The sequence below is a fragment of the Chelmon rostratus genome, chromosome 2 (assembly GCF_017976325.1).
Source record: "Chelmon rostratus isolate fCheRos1 chromosome 2, fCheRos1.pri, whole genome shotgun sequence".
NCBI classification, from domain to species: Eukaryota; Metazoa; Chordata; class Actinopteri; order Chaetodontiformes; family Chaetodontidae; genus Chelmon; species Chelmon rostratus.
Window position 1 is genome coordinate 2,526,937 of NC_055659.1, and position 23,442 is coordinate 2,550,378.

A 23,442-nucleotide genomic window follows, 5' to 3' on the forward strand; every position below is an offset into this window, starting at 1 on the left:
TGAAGAGCATTCACTTGATTGCTAGCTTAGCAAACAGTGAACAAACTCCATAGTAAATTACCACTGTCGCTCGTATCTGTACTGAAAAACACTGAATGACACATGAGAGTAAACTGCACACAGGTTGACAACACACAGATGTCAGCTCCAGACACTCCATCCACCTTCATAATGGACCTAGCAGCAGTGAGACATAAGTAAAGACGTGCCAAAGACAGTTTCCGATATGCTGACACTGCTCTGCTGACACATTAAACAATGGAAGATTTTTTTTTATTTTTGTGTCTTGAAAGTTTTTTGTTACTTGTGGACTTTCTGCGACTGACACCAAAGATACAAAGTGAAATGGACAAGGACACTTTTGTTCCTTCATTTCACATCATACTGACTAGACAGTTTACAGCAGACGTGAATGACCGGTTGCTGCGCCAGAAGCTGGAAAATAAACGAGCTGTTTTAAAAAACTGACAGTTGTGCAGTAGCATTTAAATTCTTACACAAAATATCAGTCAAATAAAAGATGATGGATGAGTCCACTGGCTTGAATATTGTATTCTCTCGCAGTAATCATTCATTAATTCTTCAGTTTGAGCAATTAATTTGAAATTGTCATAAATTTGTTGGTGATTGGACTCAAACAGAAACACGGCCTGCAAACTCATCTGTATGATTAGATTTCAAATGTTCAGTTGAACAGAATGTAAGTGACTGAAGGAACAGAAGCATTAATGGACTGAGTGGCCCCGTGTAGCTCTGCTAACAATAGCAGCTGTCACATTAGCTGTTTTCTCTCCGCAGTAACGATGTAATGAGTTACTACCCCGGGGCCTGGAGTCTGGAATGCCCCTCATAATGAAGACTGCTGACACGAGAGGAGGAGAGGAAGAAGGGATGAAAAGATGCAGCAGAAAGGCTTGACAAACTCCTCCATAAACCAGGGAAAACAGGATCAAGACATGAATAAACACGTGCAGAAATGTTATTCAATAAAATCTTCAATATCTCAGTCGTTGTTTGAAAGGAGCAGTTCAACATTCGATCTGCTGAGAAACAGTCCAGCACATAACGTCGAGTAAAACCACAGCTTGCTCTCACACTTTGGTCTTTGAAACAGATGATACAACATGTCAACTAGTGAGATTTTGTTGCCTTTGAACAGAACCAAGCTGTTTCCAGTTGCTAAGCTAAGCTAACTGGCTATAACTTCATATTTACCATAAAGACAGGAGAGAAGTATCAAGATGTCAAGTCAAACTACTCCTTTAAATAATTTTTAATGAAAAACTGGACCCGTGGCCCATGAAGTCCTCTCATTGTAAAAACAATTGACCCGACTGCATGACTACACAAACCTACACCAAGAAAAAAACTCTTATTTAAGCTACATGTTCAGCGAGGGTGGCTGAATCCTGTTGTCATGTGAGTGTCATGGAGAGAAGAGCTGAGCTGCTCTCTAAAGCAGCAGGGTGCCCGCCTTAACAAGGACGACCCAATAACACCACAGTCACAACACAGAGGACACACAGCTGATCTGACACTTCCTGCAGAAGTGGGTCAACGCGAGGACACGAGGGTCCCCGTTCGTCTCTGCTCATAAAACCCAAACTAAACAAACTTCAGGTTCAGCAGAATCACGCTGAACAGAATGAACTGATGTCTCGTTTTACATGAAGAAGATAAATAAACCTTCTGCAGCGTGTTGACCTGTAACAACATCTGTGTCAGCGTCGTGCATTGAACCTCCTCGTGTTTGTGGAGAACCGTGAACTGAACGTATCCGTTTGTAACTGATGAACGTGAACATCATGAACTTCCACGAGAGTCACGTTCACGCCCTTTGTTTCATTTATGAATCCTACTGTGATGAAGGCGTGACCCGCCCTACTCCACCTCTGATTGGCTTGCCGTGATATTCTTACCCTAACCAATCATCACTCCTCATGCTTAAACCTAACCGAACTAATGAAAGTAAAGAACCAATCAGAGGTAGAGTAGAGTGATCATGAGTTTTCCATCCTGGGAAAAAAAAACTGGCATGGGGGCATAACCAGCAACTGGTGATTCAGACGCAGCGATGAATGGTTGAGTTTTATGAACAAATCAGTACAGATTGAAACAGAAAAAAACAAACATTTACAAGCCAAAGACTGCAGTTCCTCTGATGGCCACTTGAGGCTGCTCCAGAGGCCAGTTAGACCTCTTAGACCCCCCTTATTAAAGTGTCCAACTTTACAGCAGGTTTCACCGTTCATGACGACTGTACAGTGGATAAACTTTTATATAAGTGACTCATTTGAATTATATTAAAGCTTAAAGTTGCATGTAAAATTGTGGGTACGACCGCTTTGAGTGGCAGCTAGCTGCTAGGTTTCAGTGACCAGACTTCATTTGACTCGCCACAGCTCCACCCATACTCCACCTCTTTGATTATTATTGGATTAGACAGGAGTTTGGTGGAGTTGCATCCATGTTTTTCACAGTCTATGTGCACATTCAACTAGTGTGAATTCAGTTGCTGAGGTAGAAACACAACAAAGCTCTCAGTGCCAGCGTTGCTTTTTAGGATATATTATTCTTGAGTGGTTAAGGTGCAAACTTCATACCTGTTCAATAGTTTGTGGCACATTTTGTTTGTGTTCTGCAGAGCAACATAATCTACATTAGTCCAGATGCCTTCATCTAGATGCATTATGAACGGCTGGACAAAAAACAATCAGCAAACTCACGATTTGTCTATTTCCAGACAAAACTTAGGTGAATTCCCATTTTCCTGCCATCATGCAGTGGTACATGGATTCAGAGGAGAGCAGCCTGCTCCTTGTAAGGCAGGAAAGTCTGCTTGGTGAGCTGTATACTGAATGTTTTGTTCATATATGAGGGGGATCCCACTGACCCAGCACACTCCCTCCACAGTTCACAGTTCAGGGTTCATACTTGACTGGCTGTGTGTGTGTGTGTGTGTGTGTGTGTGTGTGTGTGTGTGTGTGCGTGTGTGTGAGCAGTCACCAGGGTGCCAGCAGTAGTCTAAATTAGACCTTCCCCTCTTCAAAGGTCAAAGGTCAGTGTGTCGGGAGCTCAGACTTTCAGGCATTTCACACTGGGAACACAGAATGGACAAAGACAGAAAGCAGGGAGGGGTGGACAGGAATTCACTTTCACCTCCAAAGAAGAACATCTTCTGGTCCAGAGGTTGTTCTGGTAGTAATGACTACAATCATCATTAGGTTTGTCAGTGAGCTCAACAGGTGTCAGCGTTGTAAAAATGGACGAAGACGACACGTTCTGAAACCTTCGTCAGCCTGGGTCACATTCAGGGTCCCCCTCCAAAGCAAAGTAACACGTCCCGCCCTCATAGAGCAACAGCAGCAGCTTTAACACGAGAAGCCGCTCTTTACACCCCGATTCCTGCTGAACGCCTTTTCAGACATGGAGGACGTAGCATTCATCTCTATGTGGAAGTCATAGCTTTCGCCATTCAGACCACAGACTCTGAAGTGGAAGTGTCTTAAAACTGTGGTCGTTCTATTGTCGTCATACTCAGTAAACAGTTTCCTGATGAGCTGATGGTCTCAATCACCAGCTCACACCATCTAAGATACAGCATGATGTTAATTTTTCCCATTTATATTAAAATAGACAATATCGCAGAGCAAGCTTTAGATCGTGGCTGCCGTTCACTGACAAATTGCTACCATGATGACCTGTCAGTCAGGATGGGGGTGCAGCAATGCACATCTATGGCACTGCATAGATTCAAACAGCTGTGAACTTGTTTTTGGGTGTTTTCCGTGTTTTCATCTTGGAACTTTGACCCTTTACAGTTTTTATTTCAAGAAAGTTAATTGTAGCAGTTTGGTGTTCAGCGTTGGGTTGTACTAACAGACACTCTAACTGTTGGGTCGACTGTTCATTTCCTCCAGCACATGCATTTTGTTTTAAGCCTGTTTTTTGCAATCCTGATTGATATCACAGTTAAGGAAAGCTGTAACGTGATGCAGGTTTGTCGTCCACTCAAGTAAAGCAGTAGTTAGTCAGTCCAACAGAAACGTAATGACAGTAAATGAAATAAAATAAAGGGAACGTCATGAAGGTGCACAGTGTTTGATTGAAATGTGACATCTGAGAGCTCCACATTACATCACTCTGTGTGTCACTAGACCAACAATATCCAGCTGGCTGGAAATGTAGTGAATGCTTTAATTACTGAACACACACTTAAACCAGGTGTGTGTCTTATGAAAGGATGTTTCTATATTTGGCTGATGAGCTATCAGATGAGATAAACCTGAAATACAACATTCAAAGCCACATTCTGTCTGTGGTTGTAAGTTTTGTGGTGGTCCATTCTGAAGTAATGACTTACTAGTGTGTGTGTGTCTGTGTGTGTTTGGTACATGCATGTCAACTAATACAATGCATTAAAAACAATATCTTGAACACATCCTCATTATGTTTCCACAGGGAGGTTAAATGTTATGTGATGCTTCTGGAGAGGTTTCAGTGGAAATATGATGACATGTAATGATTTAATTGAATATTTTTCAATGTGAATAAAACCTGAGGAGAAGATAAATCCAGCCGCGGAGATAAACACGATTAAGAGCCACTGTAGCATTAAGGGGAAATTTTAACATCATGTTTATATTTACGCGAGTATTTAACGATTTAAACCTTTAGCTTGAACAGAGTTTGGTCGGTGATGCCACCCTGACTCGTGCGCCACGACGCGCCCCGTGCGCCGCGGCTCCACCTCACCTCTCCAAACCTCCGACTCTCACTCCCCTTTGTTCGGATTTCAAAGGCGAGGGGGGTGGGGTCTCTCCCCTCACGAACACTTCTCCTCCTGCCATTTTAATACCTACACACCATCCCTCCACCACCTCATTCCACCAGAGAGTAAAACCGAGGAAAGGTCACGGAGCGGCAGAGACAGAGCGATCCCACCGCGCTGAACGCATTTTCACGTCCAGGCGCTGATTCCTCGCGGCACAGTGAGGGCTTCTCTGGAAAAAAAACAATTTGGGATAAAGTCCAGCAAACCGTGACCTCACCTTTCCTAACCCGGGACATTGTGTGTGTGTTGCGGGACTTGTTGTTGCGGAGGCTGATTTTCCAGCTGCTTTGCCTGCCTTACCTGTCCCATCCGCCGGTCCTCGGTGCGTCGTGTCCGGCCAGCAGCGTCCCCAGGTGAGTCAGCGGGCTGACCGTGTCGGGGGACAGAGGAGGGGGGTATAACAGAGCGGTGTCGGCAGGGGGGTATCCTGGCTGGTTCGTCGATGTTTCTGACAGAACGGGACAAAAACAGATAAACTGTTAGATCGCTTTGAAAAGAGATCAAAAGGTGCAGCAGTGGAAGCACCAGATTCTACCTGAAAGCACAGAGAAGCAGGTGATATTAATGCTGAGCAGCCTGCAGCAGGACTGGGAGGTGGCGCAAAGTGCAAATCATTATCAGACCATCAATAGAAATGCTGAGTGTAAAAAGATGCGGAAATGATTAGCGATCAATATCAAAATAATCGTTCATCACTTTTCAGACAAAATGCCGAACCCTCATTGTTCCATCTCGTAAAATGTGATGATTTGCTGCTTTTCTTGGTCTTAAATGACAGTAAACTGAATATCTTTGTATTCGTATGTATATCATACATCATATGTCACATTAGACTCTTAGAATCAGCATTTTCTCTTTTCTCTGACATTTTATAGATAAACAATGAACTCACTGCTTGAGGAAACACTGGCAGATTCATCTGTGATGAAAATAATCATTCAGCGTTCAGTTGTTTCTAACTTCAAGTCTACCTTCAAGAGGTTTTCCTGACAAATGTCAAAACCTGTAGCTTTAATGTTAGTGTTGATAACACCTACATATTCGACAAAGCTTGTTGTTAAGACATTTATCTTTGTTCCTCTTATTGGTCTCGTTTCGGGTTATAAAGACAGAAGCTTTCACTGACTGTTTTACATTGTTGCACAGTTATGGCACTAAAGTGCATGTTTAAAATAAAGTCATATCTATGTCACATATTTTTCCTTTAACTTTAACATGAAGTGAGAAAAATCTGAGGCGCTGCTGGCAGGTTTAAAGTAGATGTGAGTGAGTGAGAGGGAGGGAGGGAGGGTGATGCTCTGGGTTCACACTGGCTGCCTGGAGGTGATGCTCTGTGCAGGCGGTCAGAAGCAGCATTCAGGCAGACAGACAGATCAGCCTGAGCAGAGAGACACGTAGGCAGTCACACAGGCAGCTGGTCAGACAGTCAGTTATACAGGAAGACAGACAGTCAGATGGGTAAGTTAGACAGGCAGTGCAGACCCAGTTTCTCTGGTGTTAGGCCAGTCTGTGTTTTATTTTACAGTCTAATACAGTTTCACAAAAATATCTTAAACCTAAAAACTTAGCCAGCCTTGAGGCTAACTCAGACCTTTAAAGAAGTTTCCATCCAAATAGTAAATGAACCTCCAGAAACAAATGACTTGACGTGCATTTCCATCCATGATGAAGATAAAGAGTTTTTGGAGCGAGCTGCCTTTAAACCACAGCAGAAGAAGAGAGCACGATGACATGATGTAATTAAAAGCTCCAAAGCTCAAACGATGGAAATCATGACGGAAATCATGACAGAAATCAGACGTTTCTGTTAGTTTCATGTGTAAATGTGAGGAAGCTTACGGTCTCCTCATCTTCCTCACAGATGTGATGTTCTCAGCTCGTCACTTGAAGCTTCAGTAACATGTTTGATGTACGTCATCATTTATTCATTAAACCTGTTTCCGTTTTGTTTTTATCAGTCAATTTTTTTGCAATATTTCGACTTTTCTTCCCCGTTTTTATGCACATCTTCAATTTGTGAATAAAAATGTAAAGTAAAAAAAAAGGAAATCGAATTATCACAAAAAATGGAAAGAGCGACGTTTCCATAGTAACAGTCAGTGAGACCTGCTGTCCAGTGGCACCAAACAAAGGTTAATGGTGTGGAGCAATTCAGCGCAGTAACCTGCAGGAAATATCGAGCAGCGAGGACCTCGTCGGTCATGTTTGTCTGGATCCTGAACCCTGACTGAGGACTGAGCTGGACTACTGAGACCTGCTACAAGAAGCCGAAGGGAGCTGAACAGTTTGACACAGTTGCTCGGTCAGCCATGTTTTTTATCGTGGAAACAGTTTGGATTGACCCAGAATTCACTGCAAATTATTGCTGCCTAAACGCCCTGTGTGTTATTTTTATTTAGAGCCATCTAGTGGTGAGGTTGCAGAATACAACCAACTGAACACCCCTCGCCTCACCCTCCCCTACGGTGGCCACGAAAAACACCAAAAATCCTGCACATAGGACCTAAATCCTGCACACTGGTCCCTTCAGGCAATCAGCAACTAGCCAGCAGATGAATTTAGACTGAAGTCCATCAGTTTGATCCACACCACAGTCAAAGTCTATGGGTACACACAGTCAGCTATGCAGACAGATATCAAGCAGTCCAACAGTAAGAGAGACAGTCAGTCTACAGGAAGTCCGTCAGTGAGACAGGCAGGCAGGTAGACAGTCAGTAAAACAGTCCGGCAGTCAGAGGAACTGCTAACAGTAGCAGAGTCAACATCTGGTTCCAATCTAAAGCTACTAACAAGAAGTGCTGTGTCTACATCTCAGTATGGGCTCCAGCTGTCACTCAAAAGCCAAACAACCTACAGTACCGACCACGAGCCCTCTGCCTGTCTCACTGCACACATCACTGCTCTCTCCTGTCTGTCTTTTTCCTCCAGCCTGTCCACCTTTTTGCTCTTTACGTTGCCACAGTATGTATGAACATATGGCCTCAATCTGAGCTGCAGAGCGGATTTATTATCATCTCAGTGTGAGTCCAGCCTGTCAATCAAACTACAGAGAAGAAGACTACTTTGTGTATGTAACTCACACGTCTTGACCTACCTGCCTCCAACTTCTTTTTCTCCACACCTCACTGCTTCACCTGCTGCTTTAATCTCAGTGTTTCCCTTTCAACATGAGCGGAGGATCACGTCCAATCACACAAGATCACAAATTCAGAGCAAAATACATTGTTTCTGGTTGATTTAACAGGAACATTTTGTCAAGAAGCAGTGAAACAAGCTGAAGATTAACAACAACAGTGGCTTCTGTAAATACCTTCTGTGGAGACTGCATGCACACTGAAAACACTTGAGTGCACTAATACCTCTAAAATATTTTATCATTAAGTTAAAGTCTTCCTGCCTCTGACAAACTGAAGCACAGAGAGTTTCCAACGGGACGCCAACAACAGGGTCAAATATCTGTCACCTGTCAGCATGCCTCAATCCCAGGGTCACGACCCCGGCGGGAGGTCACATGATGGTTATCAGGGGTCAGATGATTGATAACGTGTGAAAAAAGTTAATAAGATATAATTACCATGTATTTTTAGTCCTCATTTAACCCCTGGTTTCTAGTTTCCACATTAGTTTGTCAGACCAAAATAAAGCCTGGTGACGTGATTAAAGCTCCTTCCTGCACTTCCTGAACGGTTTTATGCGGCCTGATCTTCTGTTATTGTTAATGAAGTTATTCAGTGAGTCTGAAACATTTTCAGCCCTGCTGGTGGCATCATTCATTATCTGGATGGTAATGTCAGTTAGTCCATCTCCTCCTCCAGACTGAAACATCTCAACATCTGCGGGTCAGACATTCATGATCCCGTCAGGATGAATCACAATAGCTTTGTGATCTCTTACTTTTTCATCTAGCGCCATCATCAGGTCAGCATTTCACTTGTCCAGCATTTTGGTTTATGAACAAATAATGACATTTGAGCCACAGCTGTACCTTTTGCTTATTGCTAAAGAGCAACTGTTAGCATGCTAACATGCTAAGCTAAGCGTGTTAACATCATCACATGTGCATGTTAGCATGCTGATGCTAGCATTTAGCTCAAAGTAGTGCTGTGCCAAAAATGGCTGCAGACTTGTGACAACATTAGTTTCACGAACTCTTCACTTCACGTTGTTCATGAATCTAACGGCAGCGATAGGATGGTTCATCTTCTACTCACCTTTGCCGTTGTCTTCCCTAACATCCAACTCATCCATAATGGCCTCTGCTGAGATTAAGACGGGGTGTCCCTCAGGTCCATGGTTGCTGTCACAACTGTTTTTAAGATAAATGCACCGTTAACACAGATCAGGTGACAGAGCAGCACAACAGACTTGGTTGGACAAGCAAATGCACAACTGGCAGAACTTGTTATGGGGGAATAAAACAAAGCCTTCAAGTCTGAGATCTGTATAATTCAACTCATGCAGCTGTTGACTAAACATTAAGCTGGCTTTGTGTTGCAGCTTGATGGTCTGCTGAAATCAGACGTCCCCGTGCTGTTGAATAAACTGTGTGTGTGTAAACTCATCTTCAACACTATTAACGAACAAATCTGTCCGACTGAAGACCGAATGCATCGCGGCTTTAAACTTCTTACAGACCCAAAGAACAGACCAGGAGAGCTTGAACATGAAGTGAAAACACTCCAGTTTATGCACAAAGCTAAAATTCAATGTCAATACAGTAAATAACAAGAAATAAGTTCTGCTGACCTGAAATCAGCTCGTCGTCCGTTCTTCTCATGCTGGTTTACTGTGCTGCAGGTTCAGTTTCTACCAGCCCAGATGTTCCATATGCTGCAATGATGCACGTTAACCTCAGAGCTTCATCATCCTCATGGCGTCACTGTCAGATGTCCATCAGTCAGTCAGTCGACGAAGCAGCTTAACCAGCAAACACAATGTTCCAGCACACCTGCAGTCTGCAGTTAGAGGCTTTGGTGGAGAACATATTGAAGTGTGTGTATGTGTGTGTACATGTTTGCACTCCATCCCGGATCTGTTATCTGACCGCTGGTGTTGCTTGTGTGTGTGTGTGTGTGTGTGTGCACATTACTGTATCGCTCAGTTTGTGTGGATAAAGAGATTATCACCTGTTGCTGGACTGCAGGTTTCTCACACACACCTTTCTCTTTGGCAAACACTGCAGATACCTGCTGGCTGATCCATACTTTTATTTTTCGTACATTTATGTAACATTTTGTTTTCATCAAATTATCCCACTGGTGCAAGCGTGTGCACACCGCGTTGGGTTTCTTGTTTCTGACCACCGCTGTGTTATTTATGATCTAAACCTGAGGGGGAAAAAACTTTGTCAGGCAGAAATACAGGCTGCATAAAACTCAAAACACCCATAAAGACTTTTTTTTTTATTAATCCAGAGTCAAACTGTGCTTTTAACAAACAGTGTCCTGCCTGATAATAATGCTGTAATTGATTCCAGTGGCTCTAAATGTCTTTACAGTGTTTAGAACTGACGTGTAAACAGACGTTTGCTGCAGAAACTTCTAACATGGTTATCAGTGATGTATATACACAGGCCCGTATGGCTCCTTAAAGCCCCTACATGTAGGATTAGTATATTTCTAACGTCCCTGGACACCCTGACTGAACACAAACTGTGCCGGTTTTCACCAGAACTGCCACATGTCTTTTACATTGATGCCCTCACAGTAATTTGAAAGATGATATAAGCACATAATGATTATAATAATGACTGGTGAATGCCTTAAGAGGACATTAACAATAGCACAAGTACAGAAGAGTCCTCATCCAAAGTTTGCCAAGATTAGCATTAGCCACCACATGCTACTAGTCATAGCAGCCAAGTAGGCTAACGCTGTATCAGCAGTGTTTTAATTTGAGCCACGGTGTATTTTATTTCTCATGAATTTTCATTTGTAAAAAGGAAGAATTTGTTATTTGTTCTTTCAAAACTAACATCGTGTCACTTTAAAGGAAAAGTTTGACATTTAGGGAAAATGTGCTTATTTGCTTTCTTGCCAAGTTAAATATCACTCGCATGTCTGCACATTGTGTTTGAAGCAAAACAAAAACTGAAAATGACTAATTTCTGGTCCCAAGACCAAGTAACGGTCTGAAACAAGCATGTTTTTAGACTCCAGCTTTTGTATTAAACAAAATATAAACTGTAAATTAGCAAGTTTTAGATCTGCTGCTAGCCACATTTTGTTATCTTTTGGTGGAGTCAGGCTAGCTGCTTCCCCCTGTTTCCAGTCTTTATGCTAAGCTATGCTAACCTGCTGCTGGTGCTAGCTGTGAATGGAGCAGATAACTCTGAGAGTGGTGTCAATCTTCTCATCTAACTTTGTCCAAGAAAGGGAAGAAGTGTTTTTCCCACAATGTTAAATTATTCCTTTAAATGCGAAAATAAATTTGATCAATAAGCTTTTAACTAGTAGCTGAGGAAGTCGGCTAACTGCCCAACACTTTATTTCAACAGGGTTGATTTTGTTGAGTTTGTGCCCTCAGAGAAACAAAAATTCCCACTTTAGCTTCAACCACCTTTATCCTACAGACTGAAGTGACCTGCAGCGTCTGTTTGCAGTCAGAGGCTGCTAAAGACATTACAGTGATGAAGACAAACAGCAGGACTCTGTGTTTTCTATCAGGCAGCACGGAGAAAAACGACAAATAATAAATAAGTGGTGGCGACCGTTCCAAAACGGCATACTTGATACGTGCTGCAGCTGGATTCAATGACTGCCAACTGCGACTGATGGTGAAATTATTCATGTTTAGAAATTCAGTGGAGGAGATTTGTTTTGTTTAAGCTGATGTGAGATGCCAGAGGGATGGACTGAAGTCGCATCAGTCAAACTCATGGAAAGACTGTGGAGAGTTAGAACAATAACTGATCCAAATATTGATGAGAAATAATCTGTTCTCATTGAAATGTGATGCGTCCCAGAAACAACATGAGTCTGAAGTGCAAATACAGTTTGTAGACGAGTTTAGTCTAGCTCTCTGACTAGACTAAACTATTAAATTAATCGCCAGCTATCTTGATTATCGATTAATTAGTAATGCTGAATATCAAAACGAGCTGTTTGAGGATGTCATGTTGGACTTTGGGAAACACTGATTTACATTTTTCACCATTTTCTGACGTTTTACAGACCAAACAACTAATCAGTTAATCCAGAAAATACCTGAAAGATTAATCAACAACGAAAATAACCGTTCGTCACAGCCCGAGTCAATTAATCAATCAACAGACAGTTAGTAATTATTTTGATAATGTTGATGATTTTAGACATTTTTCAATCAAAAATACCAAAACATTCCCTGAATTTGAACTTCTCAAATGTGAGGATTGGCACATTAAAATATATATATATATATATATATATATATATATATATATATATATATATATATATATATATATATATATATATATATATAATCTATTCTATTTTAATATTTAATATTATATTTTATTTTTTTGTATCTATATTTTCTAATCTTTACAATTTTAGAGAAAATAATCAGCAGACTATTCAACAGTAGTTGACCAGTTGTCCTCTAACACATGACTTGTTGCATCTCGTCTAATGCATCAGCTTGTAGGGAATAATGTGTTCACAGAGTGATGCTGGAGTTCCTCGTCCTCTGACTGCAGAGTGAGAACGTGCGTTAACACGTCCTGGTCTGTAGGGGGCAGCAGTAACAGCTATTCCAGAGCTGATATTTGTCAGCGTTCAGCGTCGCAGGGTGCTGCTGTTCGAGTTGCAGCCTGATTGACTGAATGAACAGTAAAGTTTGTTCATCGTTCATTAAATGTTCATCGTCAGCAGCTTCAGCTTCATGCAGCTGATGCTCGTAGCTGATTTTCAGTTTGATCGTCGCCCGTCTGAATCTCTGCTGGAGGAAGTCAAGCAGTTTATTTTTACTGCCTGAACTTGAAAAGACCTTTTAAGAAACAGCCACTGTTTCATTTGTCGTGGTAACCTCACATGCATGCCAACACCAACAGCTGCTGCAGCTCTGTGACTCCTTTCTAACAACTCGCTCGGCCAACGCTGCAGGACGGCGTCAAACTGCATTCACCTGCTTTTCTTCAGGGACTTTATTTTTAAAACACATGCTTTCAGATTAAACATCAGTAATAAGCTCACTCAGTTAATCATCCTGTAATTTCAAGCAGCAGTTGCACCAAATAATTTAGTTCTATAAATAAAATCACATTTAAGATTTGTGGGTGAACTAACTGGACGGTCAAAGGTGCACGAGAGCAGACGCTGTTTAAATTAGTTTTAAGTGTTAACTGAAGGAAATCTCCTCTTCTATATTTACCAGCTCAGCAAGAGAAACACTGTTAACGGCTCAGAGCCACAAGCAGCAGCCAGTCAATGAAATGTTTAACAAGAAAATATGAAGTCTGAGCTCAATGATGCTCTTTGTGGATAATTATAGAACATATGTCGGTCTGTGACCCACGCTGAGGGGGAGCAGTGTGTGTGTGTGTGTGTGTGTGTGTGTGGTGCACGTGCTCAGTAGCAGCAGGACGGTTGTAGATTGTTGTTTGGTGAGCGGCTGCAGAGGGAGACAGGAAAAGGCTGTTGGGGGTGGAGGTTTGGCTATACTGCCATTTAGCTGCAGAGTTATACTGAGGAGTCTTTGTGCCACACACACACACACACACACACACACACACACACACACACACACTGGTCCTGTACCAACACTGTGCATGTTAAGATAAGGGCTAAATTAAGATAAGGGCTAAATTAAAGCTAGTAACCTAGGACTCAGGGCTTTATGTTATTCTATTAGATTTAAGTGTAAGTAGATTTTCCTGCTATCTAACTAATAAACAGGACCGAAGAACACGTCCTGTTGCTGGAGGTAACGACAAAAACATATAAACATGCACACAGAGTCCACGTGATACCACAGGATATCCAAGCCTGGCATGAAAATGATATTTCAGGTGTCTTTTAAAGAGTTCAACAGATCCACCTGATGTGATGGCTGGGAGAGTTCAGGCCAAACACCAACAGCTGCCTTTTGTTTTATAGTCTGGTACGAAGGGTTTGTAAGGGGAAAGCGTCCCTTCAGTGCAGTGAAGTCTGTTAGAATCGATCAGTAAAATCTGAGCTGAATGTGAAGAATAGGTGTATAAGAGGCCTTGGACTAAACTTAGAGCGAGGACAGTGCCTTCAGTACGCAGAAGGCATCGCTGCAGCCTGAGAGGTGACAGCATGAATAATGTGCTGCAAATGTTTGGCTGACCCTCCGCTCACCACAGAGACGCTCCTGAAAACATGTGGATGGGAGAACGAAAGACAACGAGACGAACAGAGACGCTGACAGAGAAAAGAGTCTTTGTGCTCGTCCACATCTGTTGACTCATTACGACTCCGGCTGCCGTCAGACAGAGATAAACCCCTGCAGGACCCCTCTCTGTGGACCTGAGGAAGAGAGGTGGCTTTCAGGGCGCCTGTTTGAATTGACCGCGTGCCCTGAGTGTAAACACATGCAGGACATTATCATCACGGCCCTGCTGCTGGCCGGCTGATAGCCTGCAGGGACCCTGACTGCACACGGGCAGATTAGGGCCCGAGTGTGTGTTTATCCACAGCCGTCTATTAACAGGACTCGCTGTGCACCTGATCCAGGTGTTTGCAGCCGAGTGTTTTACGATGGGCAGGACTGGAATGCCCCTCTGCAACACAAGCCCTCCATCGACATCATCATCCTTTACGAACACACACAGGGCAGGAATGTGCTGAACTTTCTACACCCTCTAATCGTTCTCAACAGATTGATGGGACGCTCGAAGGGAAAAACAAACAGAAGTGGTCGAGCTAGCAGATTCAAGTGGAAGGGTTTCTGGATAGGATGTAGCCTTCTTCTTATAAATGGTTGATTTTCTTTCATGAAACGATCCTTTGCACAGCCTTCAGTGGTGATACTGAAACAAATCGAGTGACAGAAGGTTGATGTTCTGCACTCAGGAAAAGTTGTGGTCACGTTCAGCAGAAACTAAACGTCAGTCAGTGATGGTTTCTGACTGACTGCTCGTCCCTGGAAACATGGCGGAAACATGGCCGTCCAAATATTGAAAAATATTTCGCTGTTTACAATTAACCGAAAATGCCTAAAAAAAAGATGACCAGCAGAGGGCGACATTACACGGGATGTGATCTGAACACAACACACATAAGAGCTTAAACAGCACAGAAAGCTGAAGCTGAAAAATGAACTATGTGGTTCACATACTTATTAAAAAGCTGTGAAAATAACACATGACCTGGAAGTCTGGACTTCTTTGAACTCACCTCTAAAGAAGCATAAATCAGCCATGAAGCTGCATCACTCTGTGTCCTGCTAAAGGACCATAAACTCAGCTCCTCTCGTGTTTCCCGACCACTTCACCACAATTTCTCTCTGCTTTCCCTCCTACTCACCCGCCATCTCTCCCCCCTCACAGTCTGATCCGGTTCCAGCCGAGTCCAGCTGTGAGCGACCGGTCTGCTAGATCACTATCGTCAGGATGAAGATGAGACAGCTCCGAGGACTGAGCGGCTTCATTCTGTTGACCCTGGCCGTCCTCGCCACCGCCAGGCCAAAAGCAGGTCAGTCTACCAGGACTGTGGGAAAAAAGAGGGAAAGGATGAAGACAAAAGACAAACAGTGGTTTTATTAGCTCCTTCTCTCTGGTTAAGAGGTGTAAGTTGTGAGAGAAATAGAAATGGAAGAGAAGAAACTACAGGACAAGCTTCCTCTGGTGCCGACATCTTTAAAAACATCACAGCTTGTGAGCTTTAACGCCGCAGCTGAACTGAACGAGCACGTGAATCGTGACTTTCCACAGAGGCACTGATGTCATGTGTCCAGATGATGCAGTGGGCATATTTATTTTACGTTTTAAAAGCAGCCGTTGCTCATGTCTGTCTGAAACTAAAGACGGATTCCACAACAATCGCACACAGTCTGTTCTGCTCAGACTCTCAGTTTGAGTCCAGCCTTTGTGAAGAAATCCTGGATGTGCTTTAATCAAACACAAATCAAACAGGCTCACCTCATACCTCGGTCATGGCTGCAGATGATGTTACAACACAAGAGTGTGTTCACGCTGATGCTGAAAGTTAAAGACAAAAACAGGCAGCTGAGGACAGGGAGAGGTGAGTTCAGGAGGTAAACATTATGAAAGTAAGACTCTGCTGCTGCCTAACCGAAGAAAAATGTAAAACTGAAACACACACACTCGCCTACAAGGACACCTGAAAAATTAATTTTGGTAATGAAAGAACATGTGAGCCAGAGCAGAGGTGTGATTCACTGAATAGATTTTAGACAAGAACAGAGCTCTTGTGTTACCAAATATAAAACAAAACATTTTGCAAAGAGAATCTGATTAGGTAAAAGTGTCCTGTCCTGCACGTGTCAGACACACAGATTAAAATCACAGTTTCTGCTCCTCCTTCCAGGTCCAGAGCAGAAATGCAAATCAGGTCCGGTGGATCTGGTCTTCCTCATCGACAGCTCCCGCAGCGTTAGGCCACATGAGTTTGAGACCATGAGGAAGTTCATGATCGACATCCTTGACACTCTGGACATTGGACTCAACGCCACCAGAGTGGGAGTGGTTCAGTACTCCAGCCAGGTACCGCCGGAGCAGATCATCCAGATCTTCATCCATGCTGTGGTTCATCGTTATTCTGTGTTTTCAGCTGTGTCAGCATCTGTCAGTCAGTCAGTCCAACATTTCATTCAGTCCAGCTACCAGATGGAGGTCATGAAAGGGGGTTCAGACGTTCGTGTTCCCGTCAGGATGAACTTTTCATCCCGTCAACATTTAAATCTTTCCAGTACTTTGGTTTATGACCAAATATCTGCAAAACATTCCCATCAGCCTCAGCTGTACTGTGTTGACTGCTAGTTAGCAAAGGTTAGCATGTTAGCAAGCTACTAACTGCTCTCTTTTATTTATGCACCGTTCAGTAAATTGATTTTTAAACTCTTTCATTGGTTTCTTTCTTAAAAAGTAAGTTCTATAACTTCAATGTTTTTTCTCGTATTTTCTTTGTATTTTTTATCTTTTGTGTGCATCTTTTTTAATGATATGGATAAAGTTTTATTTTTATCATCATTATTAAGATTCACTTTTTACATGAAACCTGTTAAACCAACAGTAATCACACACAGCTTTATGAAAATGTAAACATCTTCTGTCAGCTGCTGGTCTCAGATCAGAGGGAGTTCATTTCCACACAGCTTCTTCGTGTTTGAACACTTTCTCTTCATCCTGCTGATTCACTGAGGTTTAATGCTGAAGCTGAGGAGGATACTTTGATGATTTGATAGGTGGACGCTGTCTCTCATTGTTGCCTCTCTCCTCTTTGGTCTTCAGGTCCGCAGTGAGTTCTCTCTGAAGACCCACGCCAAGCTGGACTCCATGGTGAAAGGCATCAATCAGATCATTCCGCTGGCTCAGGGCACCATGACAGGCCTCGCCATCAGATACGTGATGAACGCAGCCTTTACTGCCGAGGAGGGAGACCGGCCGAAGGTGACGTGAGACAGGGGACATTGTCCCTGACTACAAGTTTAATATGCATTTAGTTCCTACTCTGCAGTTGACTTTGATTGGTTGAACAGTGATTTGGTTGAATGACATACAGAAAAATACAGCTTTTATTTATTTGTCTCAGCTTTCTAGTATTTGTCTTAGTTTTGTGTCTTACATATTATGAAATAACGTAGACAGTAAATAAGGTTTAAGACATTTCTTTTTATATGATCTTTTTCTTGTGAAAACGTTTGTTTGCTCTTTGACACTCGAGCCTGTGATCTGTGAAATGTCTCCATGGATTTAACACCACCTCCTTCCTGCGTTACCTGAGCTCTGATCCGGAGGTTTTCTGTCCCTCAGGTCCCCAACGTGGCTGTGATCGTGACAGACGGACGTCCTCAGGACCGCGTGGCGGAGGTGGCGGCTGAGGCCAGAGAGAAAGGCATTGAGATCTACGCGGTGGGGGTGGCCAGAGCCGACATGACGTCACTGAGGGCCATGGCCTCGCCACCCTTTGAAGACCACGTCTTCCTGGTGGAGTCCTTCGATCTCATCCACCAGTTTGGACTGCAGTTCCAGGACAAGCTCTGCGGTAAGACTGCAGGACAGGAAACGACCTCACCGACTGTAGAAACTGTACATTTGGTTTTTTCATCATCGTATTTGCCAAAACGATTTTAAATCACCATCTTTAGAAGATGATGTAAAAGTGGCTGTTAAGACAAACATGTCATCCACAACCAAGATCACATAACGTTTGGCTTGTGGTTTACTTTGGCTCGGTTTGGATGAGTTCAGGTTTTATGACAGTATTTCTTGTCAGGAGTTTTATGAGAGTGCAGAAAACGAAAAGAGCAAAAATTCTACAAAAAGAAATAATTTGACTGGAATGTGAAAAGTTGAATCCTCAGTCTCCCACATTAAATCCAGATAAAAGGAAAGCTCATAAAATAGCTGACCCTCGAGAGGACTAATTCTTTATGGATTTGACATCAGATTTTTACTAAATCTCCCCTGAAACTAGTAAAGAACTTCACATTTTGTGCCACTGCTGGAAAACTTTCATTTGAAGTCACCTTAACATCAGACAAGTAAAAAAAACCTGCAGCCAAGTCTCTGGAATTTAAATTTCATGCTGTTGGCTTCATCTGGGGCAACACCAGACTCTTTATGTAATTAAAAACACTATGAATGTCTCAGCTGAATAGAAAAAATCTCCATGCCCATCTAACCTCACAGAACCTAATACTTTTTCATAACAGCCTCCTCAAATCCCTTAAGTGCAAGATATTTCCCCGTGCTGCGGACGGCTGCAGTAAAAAACCTCTGGCTTCGCTTCATGGGAGATGGAAAAGGAAAAGAAAAGGCAGATAAACGTCTAAGACAGAGAGTAAATCAATTTAAGAAATATAACACTTGATGTTTGCTGAGTCCCTCAAAACCTGGTTTCTAATCAAACCAAATTAACGTTGAAGGGGAACTCTTCGTCAGCGTGTGCCTCCAGGTGTGTGAAGTCTGCAGCATCAAAGCTTTAGTTTCTGTTTGAGACCGAAACAAATCATTTGATGTGGTGAAGTGAGCTGTCCAGACCTCTGTAGCTGCTCCTCGCCTCTGCTGCAGGCTGCATTAGCTGCTGCTAGCATCACACACCTGATTCTCTGACTGAAACTATCCGCAGGTGAGTTGCATCGTGGGTGATGTAGGCGGCCCGTTTGGACAAGGAAGAAGAATGTGTGGAATGAAAACACAAACTAAAAATTTAAAACTGAATATTTAGACAGTTTAATAAATATTCATGAATGAAAGAAGAAATAAAGACGAAAAAGTTTACGTTTAATCCTAAATTGTTCTTTATGACTAGTTTCATGCTAAAAACTGTAATCTGCTTCATCGGGACTGTGTGGGTGTGGTTTGATCACATTTGATTGACAGTGGCCTGAATTAGTATCTGTCATAGATATTAATTCAAATGTTGCTCAGTCGGGTCTCACAGAATCAGCTTTTAACAGCTGAGGCCCGTCTGCTTCAGAAAAAACAACAAATCTCCGGTGAAATGAGCACACCTGTTCATGTGGGATCCATCACTCACAGTGAGAAGCTCTCAGGGACTTTAAGGCTGATGATGATCAGCTGACTCTGACGTGGTCTCTGCCGCAGGCGTGGATCTGTGCCTGGAGTCGGATCACGGCTGTGAGCACATCTGCGAGAGCTCGCCGGGCTCCTACCACTGCCTCTGCCTGCCTGGATACACCCTGAACGATGACGGGAAAACCTGTGCAGGTAACACAAGATGACAAAGATCACACACCAGAAGCAAAGAACAGCACAGACGACTGAACGGGACAGAGACGGCTGTGACCTTTTTCTTAGCCTTTATATTTGTTTACATTTTGACGCGCTGATCAGCTGTCATTCATGAATGCACAGACAGGTTTTACTGGACTGCTTTGACAAGGAAAAAGAAAATTTAAAAACATGATTCTCAGGAGAGAATCCTGAGAATCTAAAAACGTGCATCACGTCTCTGTTCGCCTATGACAGGTGAAAAAATATCATACTTCAATCAGACTTCTTGTAGTATGTTCTAAGTACACTTTGTGCTGTTTTTGTCACCTTCAAGCATACTGAAGTGGACTCAAGTAATCTTTGAGTACCACTTCAGTAATACTTGAGTGCACTTGAAGTGTAAATAGTTGCAAAATTGGCAAAACCTTTAACAAACTTTTAGCGTCCTGAAGTCTATCAGTGAAAATCAGGATTCATGAGCATTCAAACACACCTGCAGTACAGCTGTATTATATCGACAGTGTGTTGGAAATATACTTCAAATGAAGTGAAATTAAAATACACTTTCATTAAGCTGCTAATAGTGTATTAGAAAGAGCTTGAAAATAACTTTACTTTATTACTGTTAAAAGTATCTATAATTTAGTTCACTTTTTAAATGTGCACTTTACTTTGAAATACCACTTTAAGTACTGCGAAATTAGCATTCATTTTTAATACATCTAAGTAGAACTTAATGACATCTATTTAGAAGTACACTTTTTATGCAGTATAATATAATATGTAGTATTAAGTATATGTCAGACATGCTTTAAATGAAGCACAAAGAGTAAAATTGTGCTTCTAATGACTTTTCTATACTTACATTATATTTCTAATACACTGAAGTAAACCTGGCAGCGGACAAACAAGAACTGCTTGCATGCAAAGGGTGAAATAATGAATTAATTCATAATTAATGTTAATGGGCATTAAATTGCGTGTGTGTGTGTGTGTGTGTGTGTGTGTGTGTGTGTGTTTCAGCCATAGATCTGTGCGCTGAGGGGAAACATGACTGTGAACAAATCTGCGTCAGCTCTCCTGGGTCCTTCAGCTGCGACTGCAACAAAGGATTCAAACTGAACGACGACAAGAAGACCTGCTCAAGTTAGTCTCACAGAGAAAACATTACTGCACACGCACACGCACGCACGCACACACGCACACACACACACACACACACACACACAGAAACTGTGACAAAGCTTAATAGTAAGATGAGGTGCTCGGCTGGACTTCATGTCATGTTCATTCTGCTGAAATGGCTTTGACCTTCACAAGCTGCTTCATGGTGCTGAGTGCAGGTTCGAGCGATGCTCCTCCTGCTGCTGTTTGTTTCTGTCAAAGAAGCAGTTTCACTTACTGAGCATCCTTTAATCAGGACATGTGCATGGCCGTTGTACAAGAAAAGCCTGATTTAAAACACTGTACTGTCTGTCTGTACAGAGAAAAACCTGGCTTTGTGCTCATTGGTAAATCTTGAAGACCTGTATGATCACTCTATAAGAGAAAGTGTCGCTCAGTTTTATTAGCAGCGAAGCTCTTCATGCTCTGCTTCAGCAGGGCTCTCGGCTTGTTTCAGGTCAGATTTATGGTCAGACAGCAGGAACATACATGCAGTCCCACCACACGCTCTGCCGCTGTTTGCTCTGCCGCTTATGGCCTCGCTGCTTTCCCCCCCTCAGTGATCGACTACTGTTCATTTGGGAACCACAGTTGTGATCATGAGTGTGTGAGTGTGCTCAATGGCTATCACTGCCGCTGTAACCAGGGATACAGGCTGCAGGACGACGGCAAGACCTGCAGGGGTAAGTTGGACATACTTGCTCTTTGTGCTACGTCACCTGACTCCCTCCTTTGCTCCTGTCATAATAACCACAGCCACCAGAGGTCACTACAGGCCATCTAACAATAAATGTAAATATGGCTCGTAATAATCTACTTGCACAGTCGACCTTTATGGCTGTTTTTGTGGTGAGGACTGGCTGTTGATGAGACAGATAAAAACAAAACCAAGACGTCTGCCACTGCTTTAATGAAGGTGTGGATCAGATTGAATTAGAATGTTTTATTACAGTCAAAACTGCCTGATTTTGGCCTGATGGAGCCGATTCCACACATTCATGATTCAAGTAGGATCATTCAACCTTCTGCCAGATCATCATGTAGGAGCACTGGAGGGAGAATCAACCTGCTAGATTATGTCTGTAGTCATTGTTGGTTCATATTCTCTCCTCCCACAAGACGGTGGCTGCACTTGAGTAAACCTTTTCCCAAATGTGCCATCAGATTTTTTAACTCTGTGATTCAACTGTTATATTCTGCAAACAGCCTGAAAACAGAGCAGCAAACATTGCTCATTTCCTGTCTGTATGCAAACACCAGTTAGCTGGTAACTGATTCTGAAAAGGGAATGCATTTGACATATTTCCATCTCTGGCTGCAACTTTCTTGGTGCAAATCTTTAACAAATCTTTGTTGAGATTTCTGGCTCCCAGATGAAGCTACACCTACAAAGAATGCACAGTTACATTCTCTGTAGAGACGAACTCACGTGCAGCTTCCTTTTCTTGTAGTTAAACACTGACGCTGTTGCTTCAGTTTATCTCTTTACTGTATTACACTGAATCTAAGCAATAACGCATGAGCAGATGTCTCAACATACACCGATAAACACAGGTAGAGAGCAGGCAAAAAGCTTTTTTCTTTGTATCAGGCTAGTTGGAGTGCTTCCACTGCAGCATTTCACCAAAGACAGCAAGAAAAACTGAACATTGTTTTTACTTTTACTAACATGGTTTCATCAGCAGTTGATTAGTTTGGTGAGTTGACAGAAAATTCATGGAAAACACGGCTATGTTCCTTAATATCGATGTGTTCTGTGTGTGTGTTTGGTCATAATAATGATTCATAATAATGCCTGTGAATATTCTCATTCATCCAGGTCATTGTAAGCTTTAGGGCATTCAATCGTTCGCAACTGGACCTCGTCAGTTTGTCTTAGAAGACGTTTCGCCTCTCATCCGAGCAGGCTTCATCAGTTCGTACGCAACCAGACTAGATAGGACAGCTCTAGAGCTGTCCTATCTAGTCTGGTTGCGTACGAATGCTTTAGAAAAGATAAAATAAGGAAGTTACAGTGAGAAAAAGACCAAAGACACGAGCACAGAGGAAGTACAGACAACAAAATGAACTGAATAAGATCAAATAAACAGGAAAAACTGAAATAAATAAAATATATATCAAACATTTCCAAAAGCTTTCACAAGAAGAAAAGTTCTAAGAAGAGATTTAACAGACAGAAGTAGTAGTTTCACATTTTGGGAGCTCAAATAGCAAAAAGCCTGATCAGCCTCAGTCATAAACCGAGACCTGGGAGGAACCAGCAGGACTCCATGCACAGATCCGAATGTTCGAGAGGGCACAGACCAGGTCAACAGACCAGGCATGAATTTAGGAGCTGTGAAAGGTTTAAAAGAAATCTAACCGGGATCCAGCGTATGGAGACGAGCACAGGGGTGATGTGATCAGGCCGAGTAAAGCTGAGAACAGATAAAAGCAACGTTTGGTTTATCAGCAGTTGATAAAACCGAATTGCCAGATTGAAAATGTTTATCAGTAACTGCTGAGTGCTAAACCTTCCACAGCAGCAAAAACACCCTCATCCACAGTGTGTTCCAGATCTGTATCAGCTGCGCCATCATTT

General features: G+C 42.6%; 2 protein-coding genes across 5 annotated transcripts in view; one reads left to right on the forward strand and one right to left on the reverse strand.

Annotated features, from left to right (window-relative positions):
- Positions 1 to 9,133, reverse strand: part of rbpjl (recombination signal binding protein for immunoglobulin kappa J region-like) — a 22,038-nt gene extending 12,905 nt beyond the window's left edge. The window contains exons 1-2 of the mRNA XM_041945619.1: positions 9,046 to 9,133; positions 5,135 to 5,282 (exon numbers count right to left, since the gene is read on the reverse strand). Coding sequence (XP_041801553.1) covers positions 5,135 to 5,282; positions 9,046 to 9,082 — 185 coding nt within the window. The 5' untranslated portion in view covers positions 9,083 to 9,133. The remainder of the gene's footprint in view (positions 1 to 5,134; positions 5,283 to 9,045) is intronic.
- The window catches only part of matn4 (matrilin 4), a 25,674-nt gene continuing 7,280 nt past the window's right edge, over positions 5,049 to 23,442 (forward strand). For 2 of the 4 annotated variants that reach the window (XM_041945607.1, XM_041945582.1), the window contains exons 1-8: positions 5,049 to 5,187; positions 15,327 to 15,471; positions 16,327 to 16,502; positions 17,250 to 17,408; positions 17,772 to 18,003; positions 19,569 to 19,691; positions 20,721 to 20,843; positions 21,422 to 21,544. In XM_041945607.1, coding sequence (XP_041801541.1) covers positions 15,390 to 15,471; positions 16,327 to 16,502; positions 17,250 to 17,408; positions 17,772 to 18,003; positions 19,569 to 19,691; positions 20,721 to 20,843; positions 21,422 to 21,544 — 1,018 coding nt within the window. In that variant the 5' untranslated portion in view covers positions 5,049 to 5,187; positions 15,327 to 15,389. The remainder of the gene's footprint in view (positions 5,188 to 15,326; positions 15,472 to 16,326; positions 16,503 to 17,249; positions 17,409 to 17,771; positions 18,004 to 19,568; positions 19,692 to 20,720; positions 20,844 to 21,421; positions 21,545 to 23,442) is intronic. The other 2 variants (XM_041945590.1, XM_041945599.1) reach the window with 1 other exon arrangement.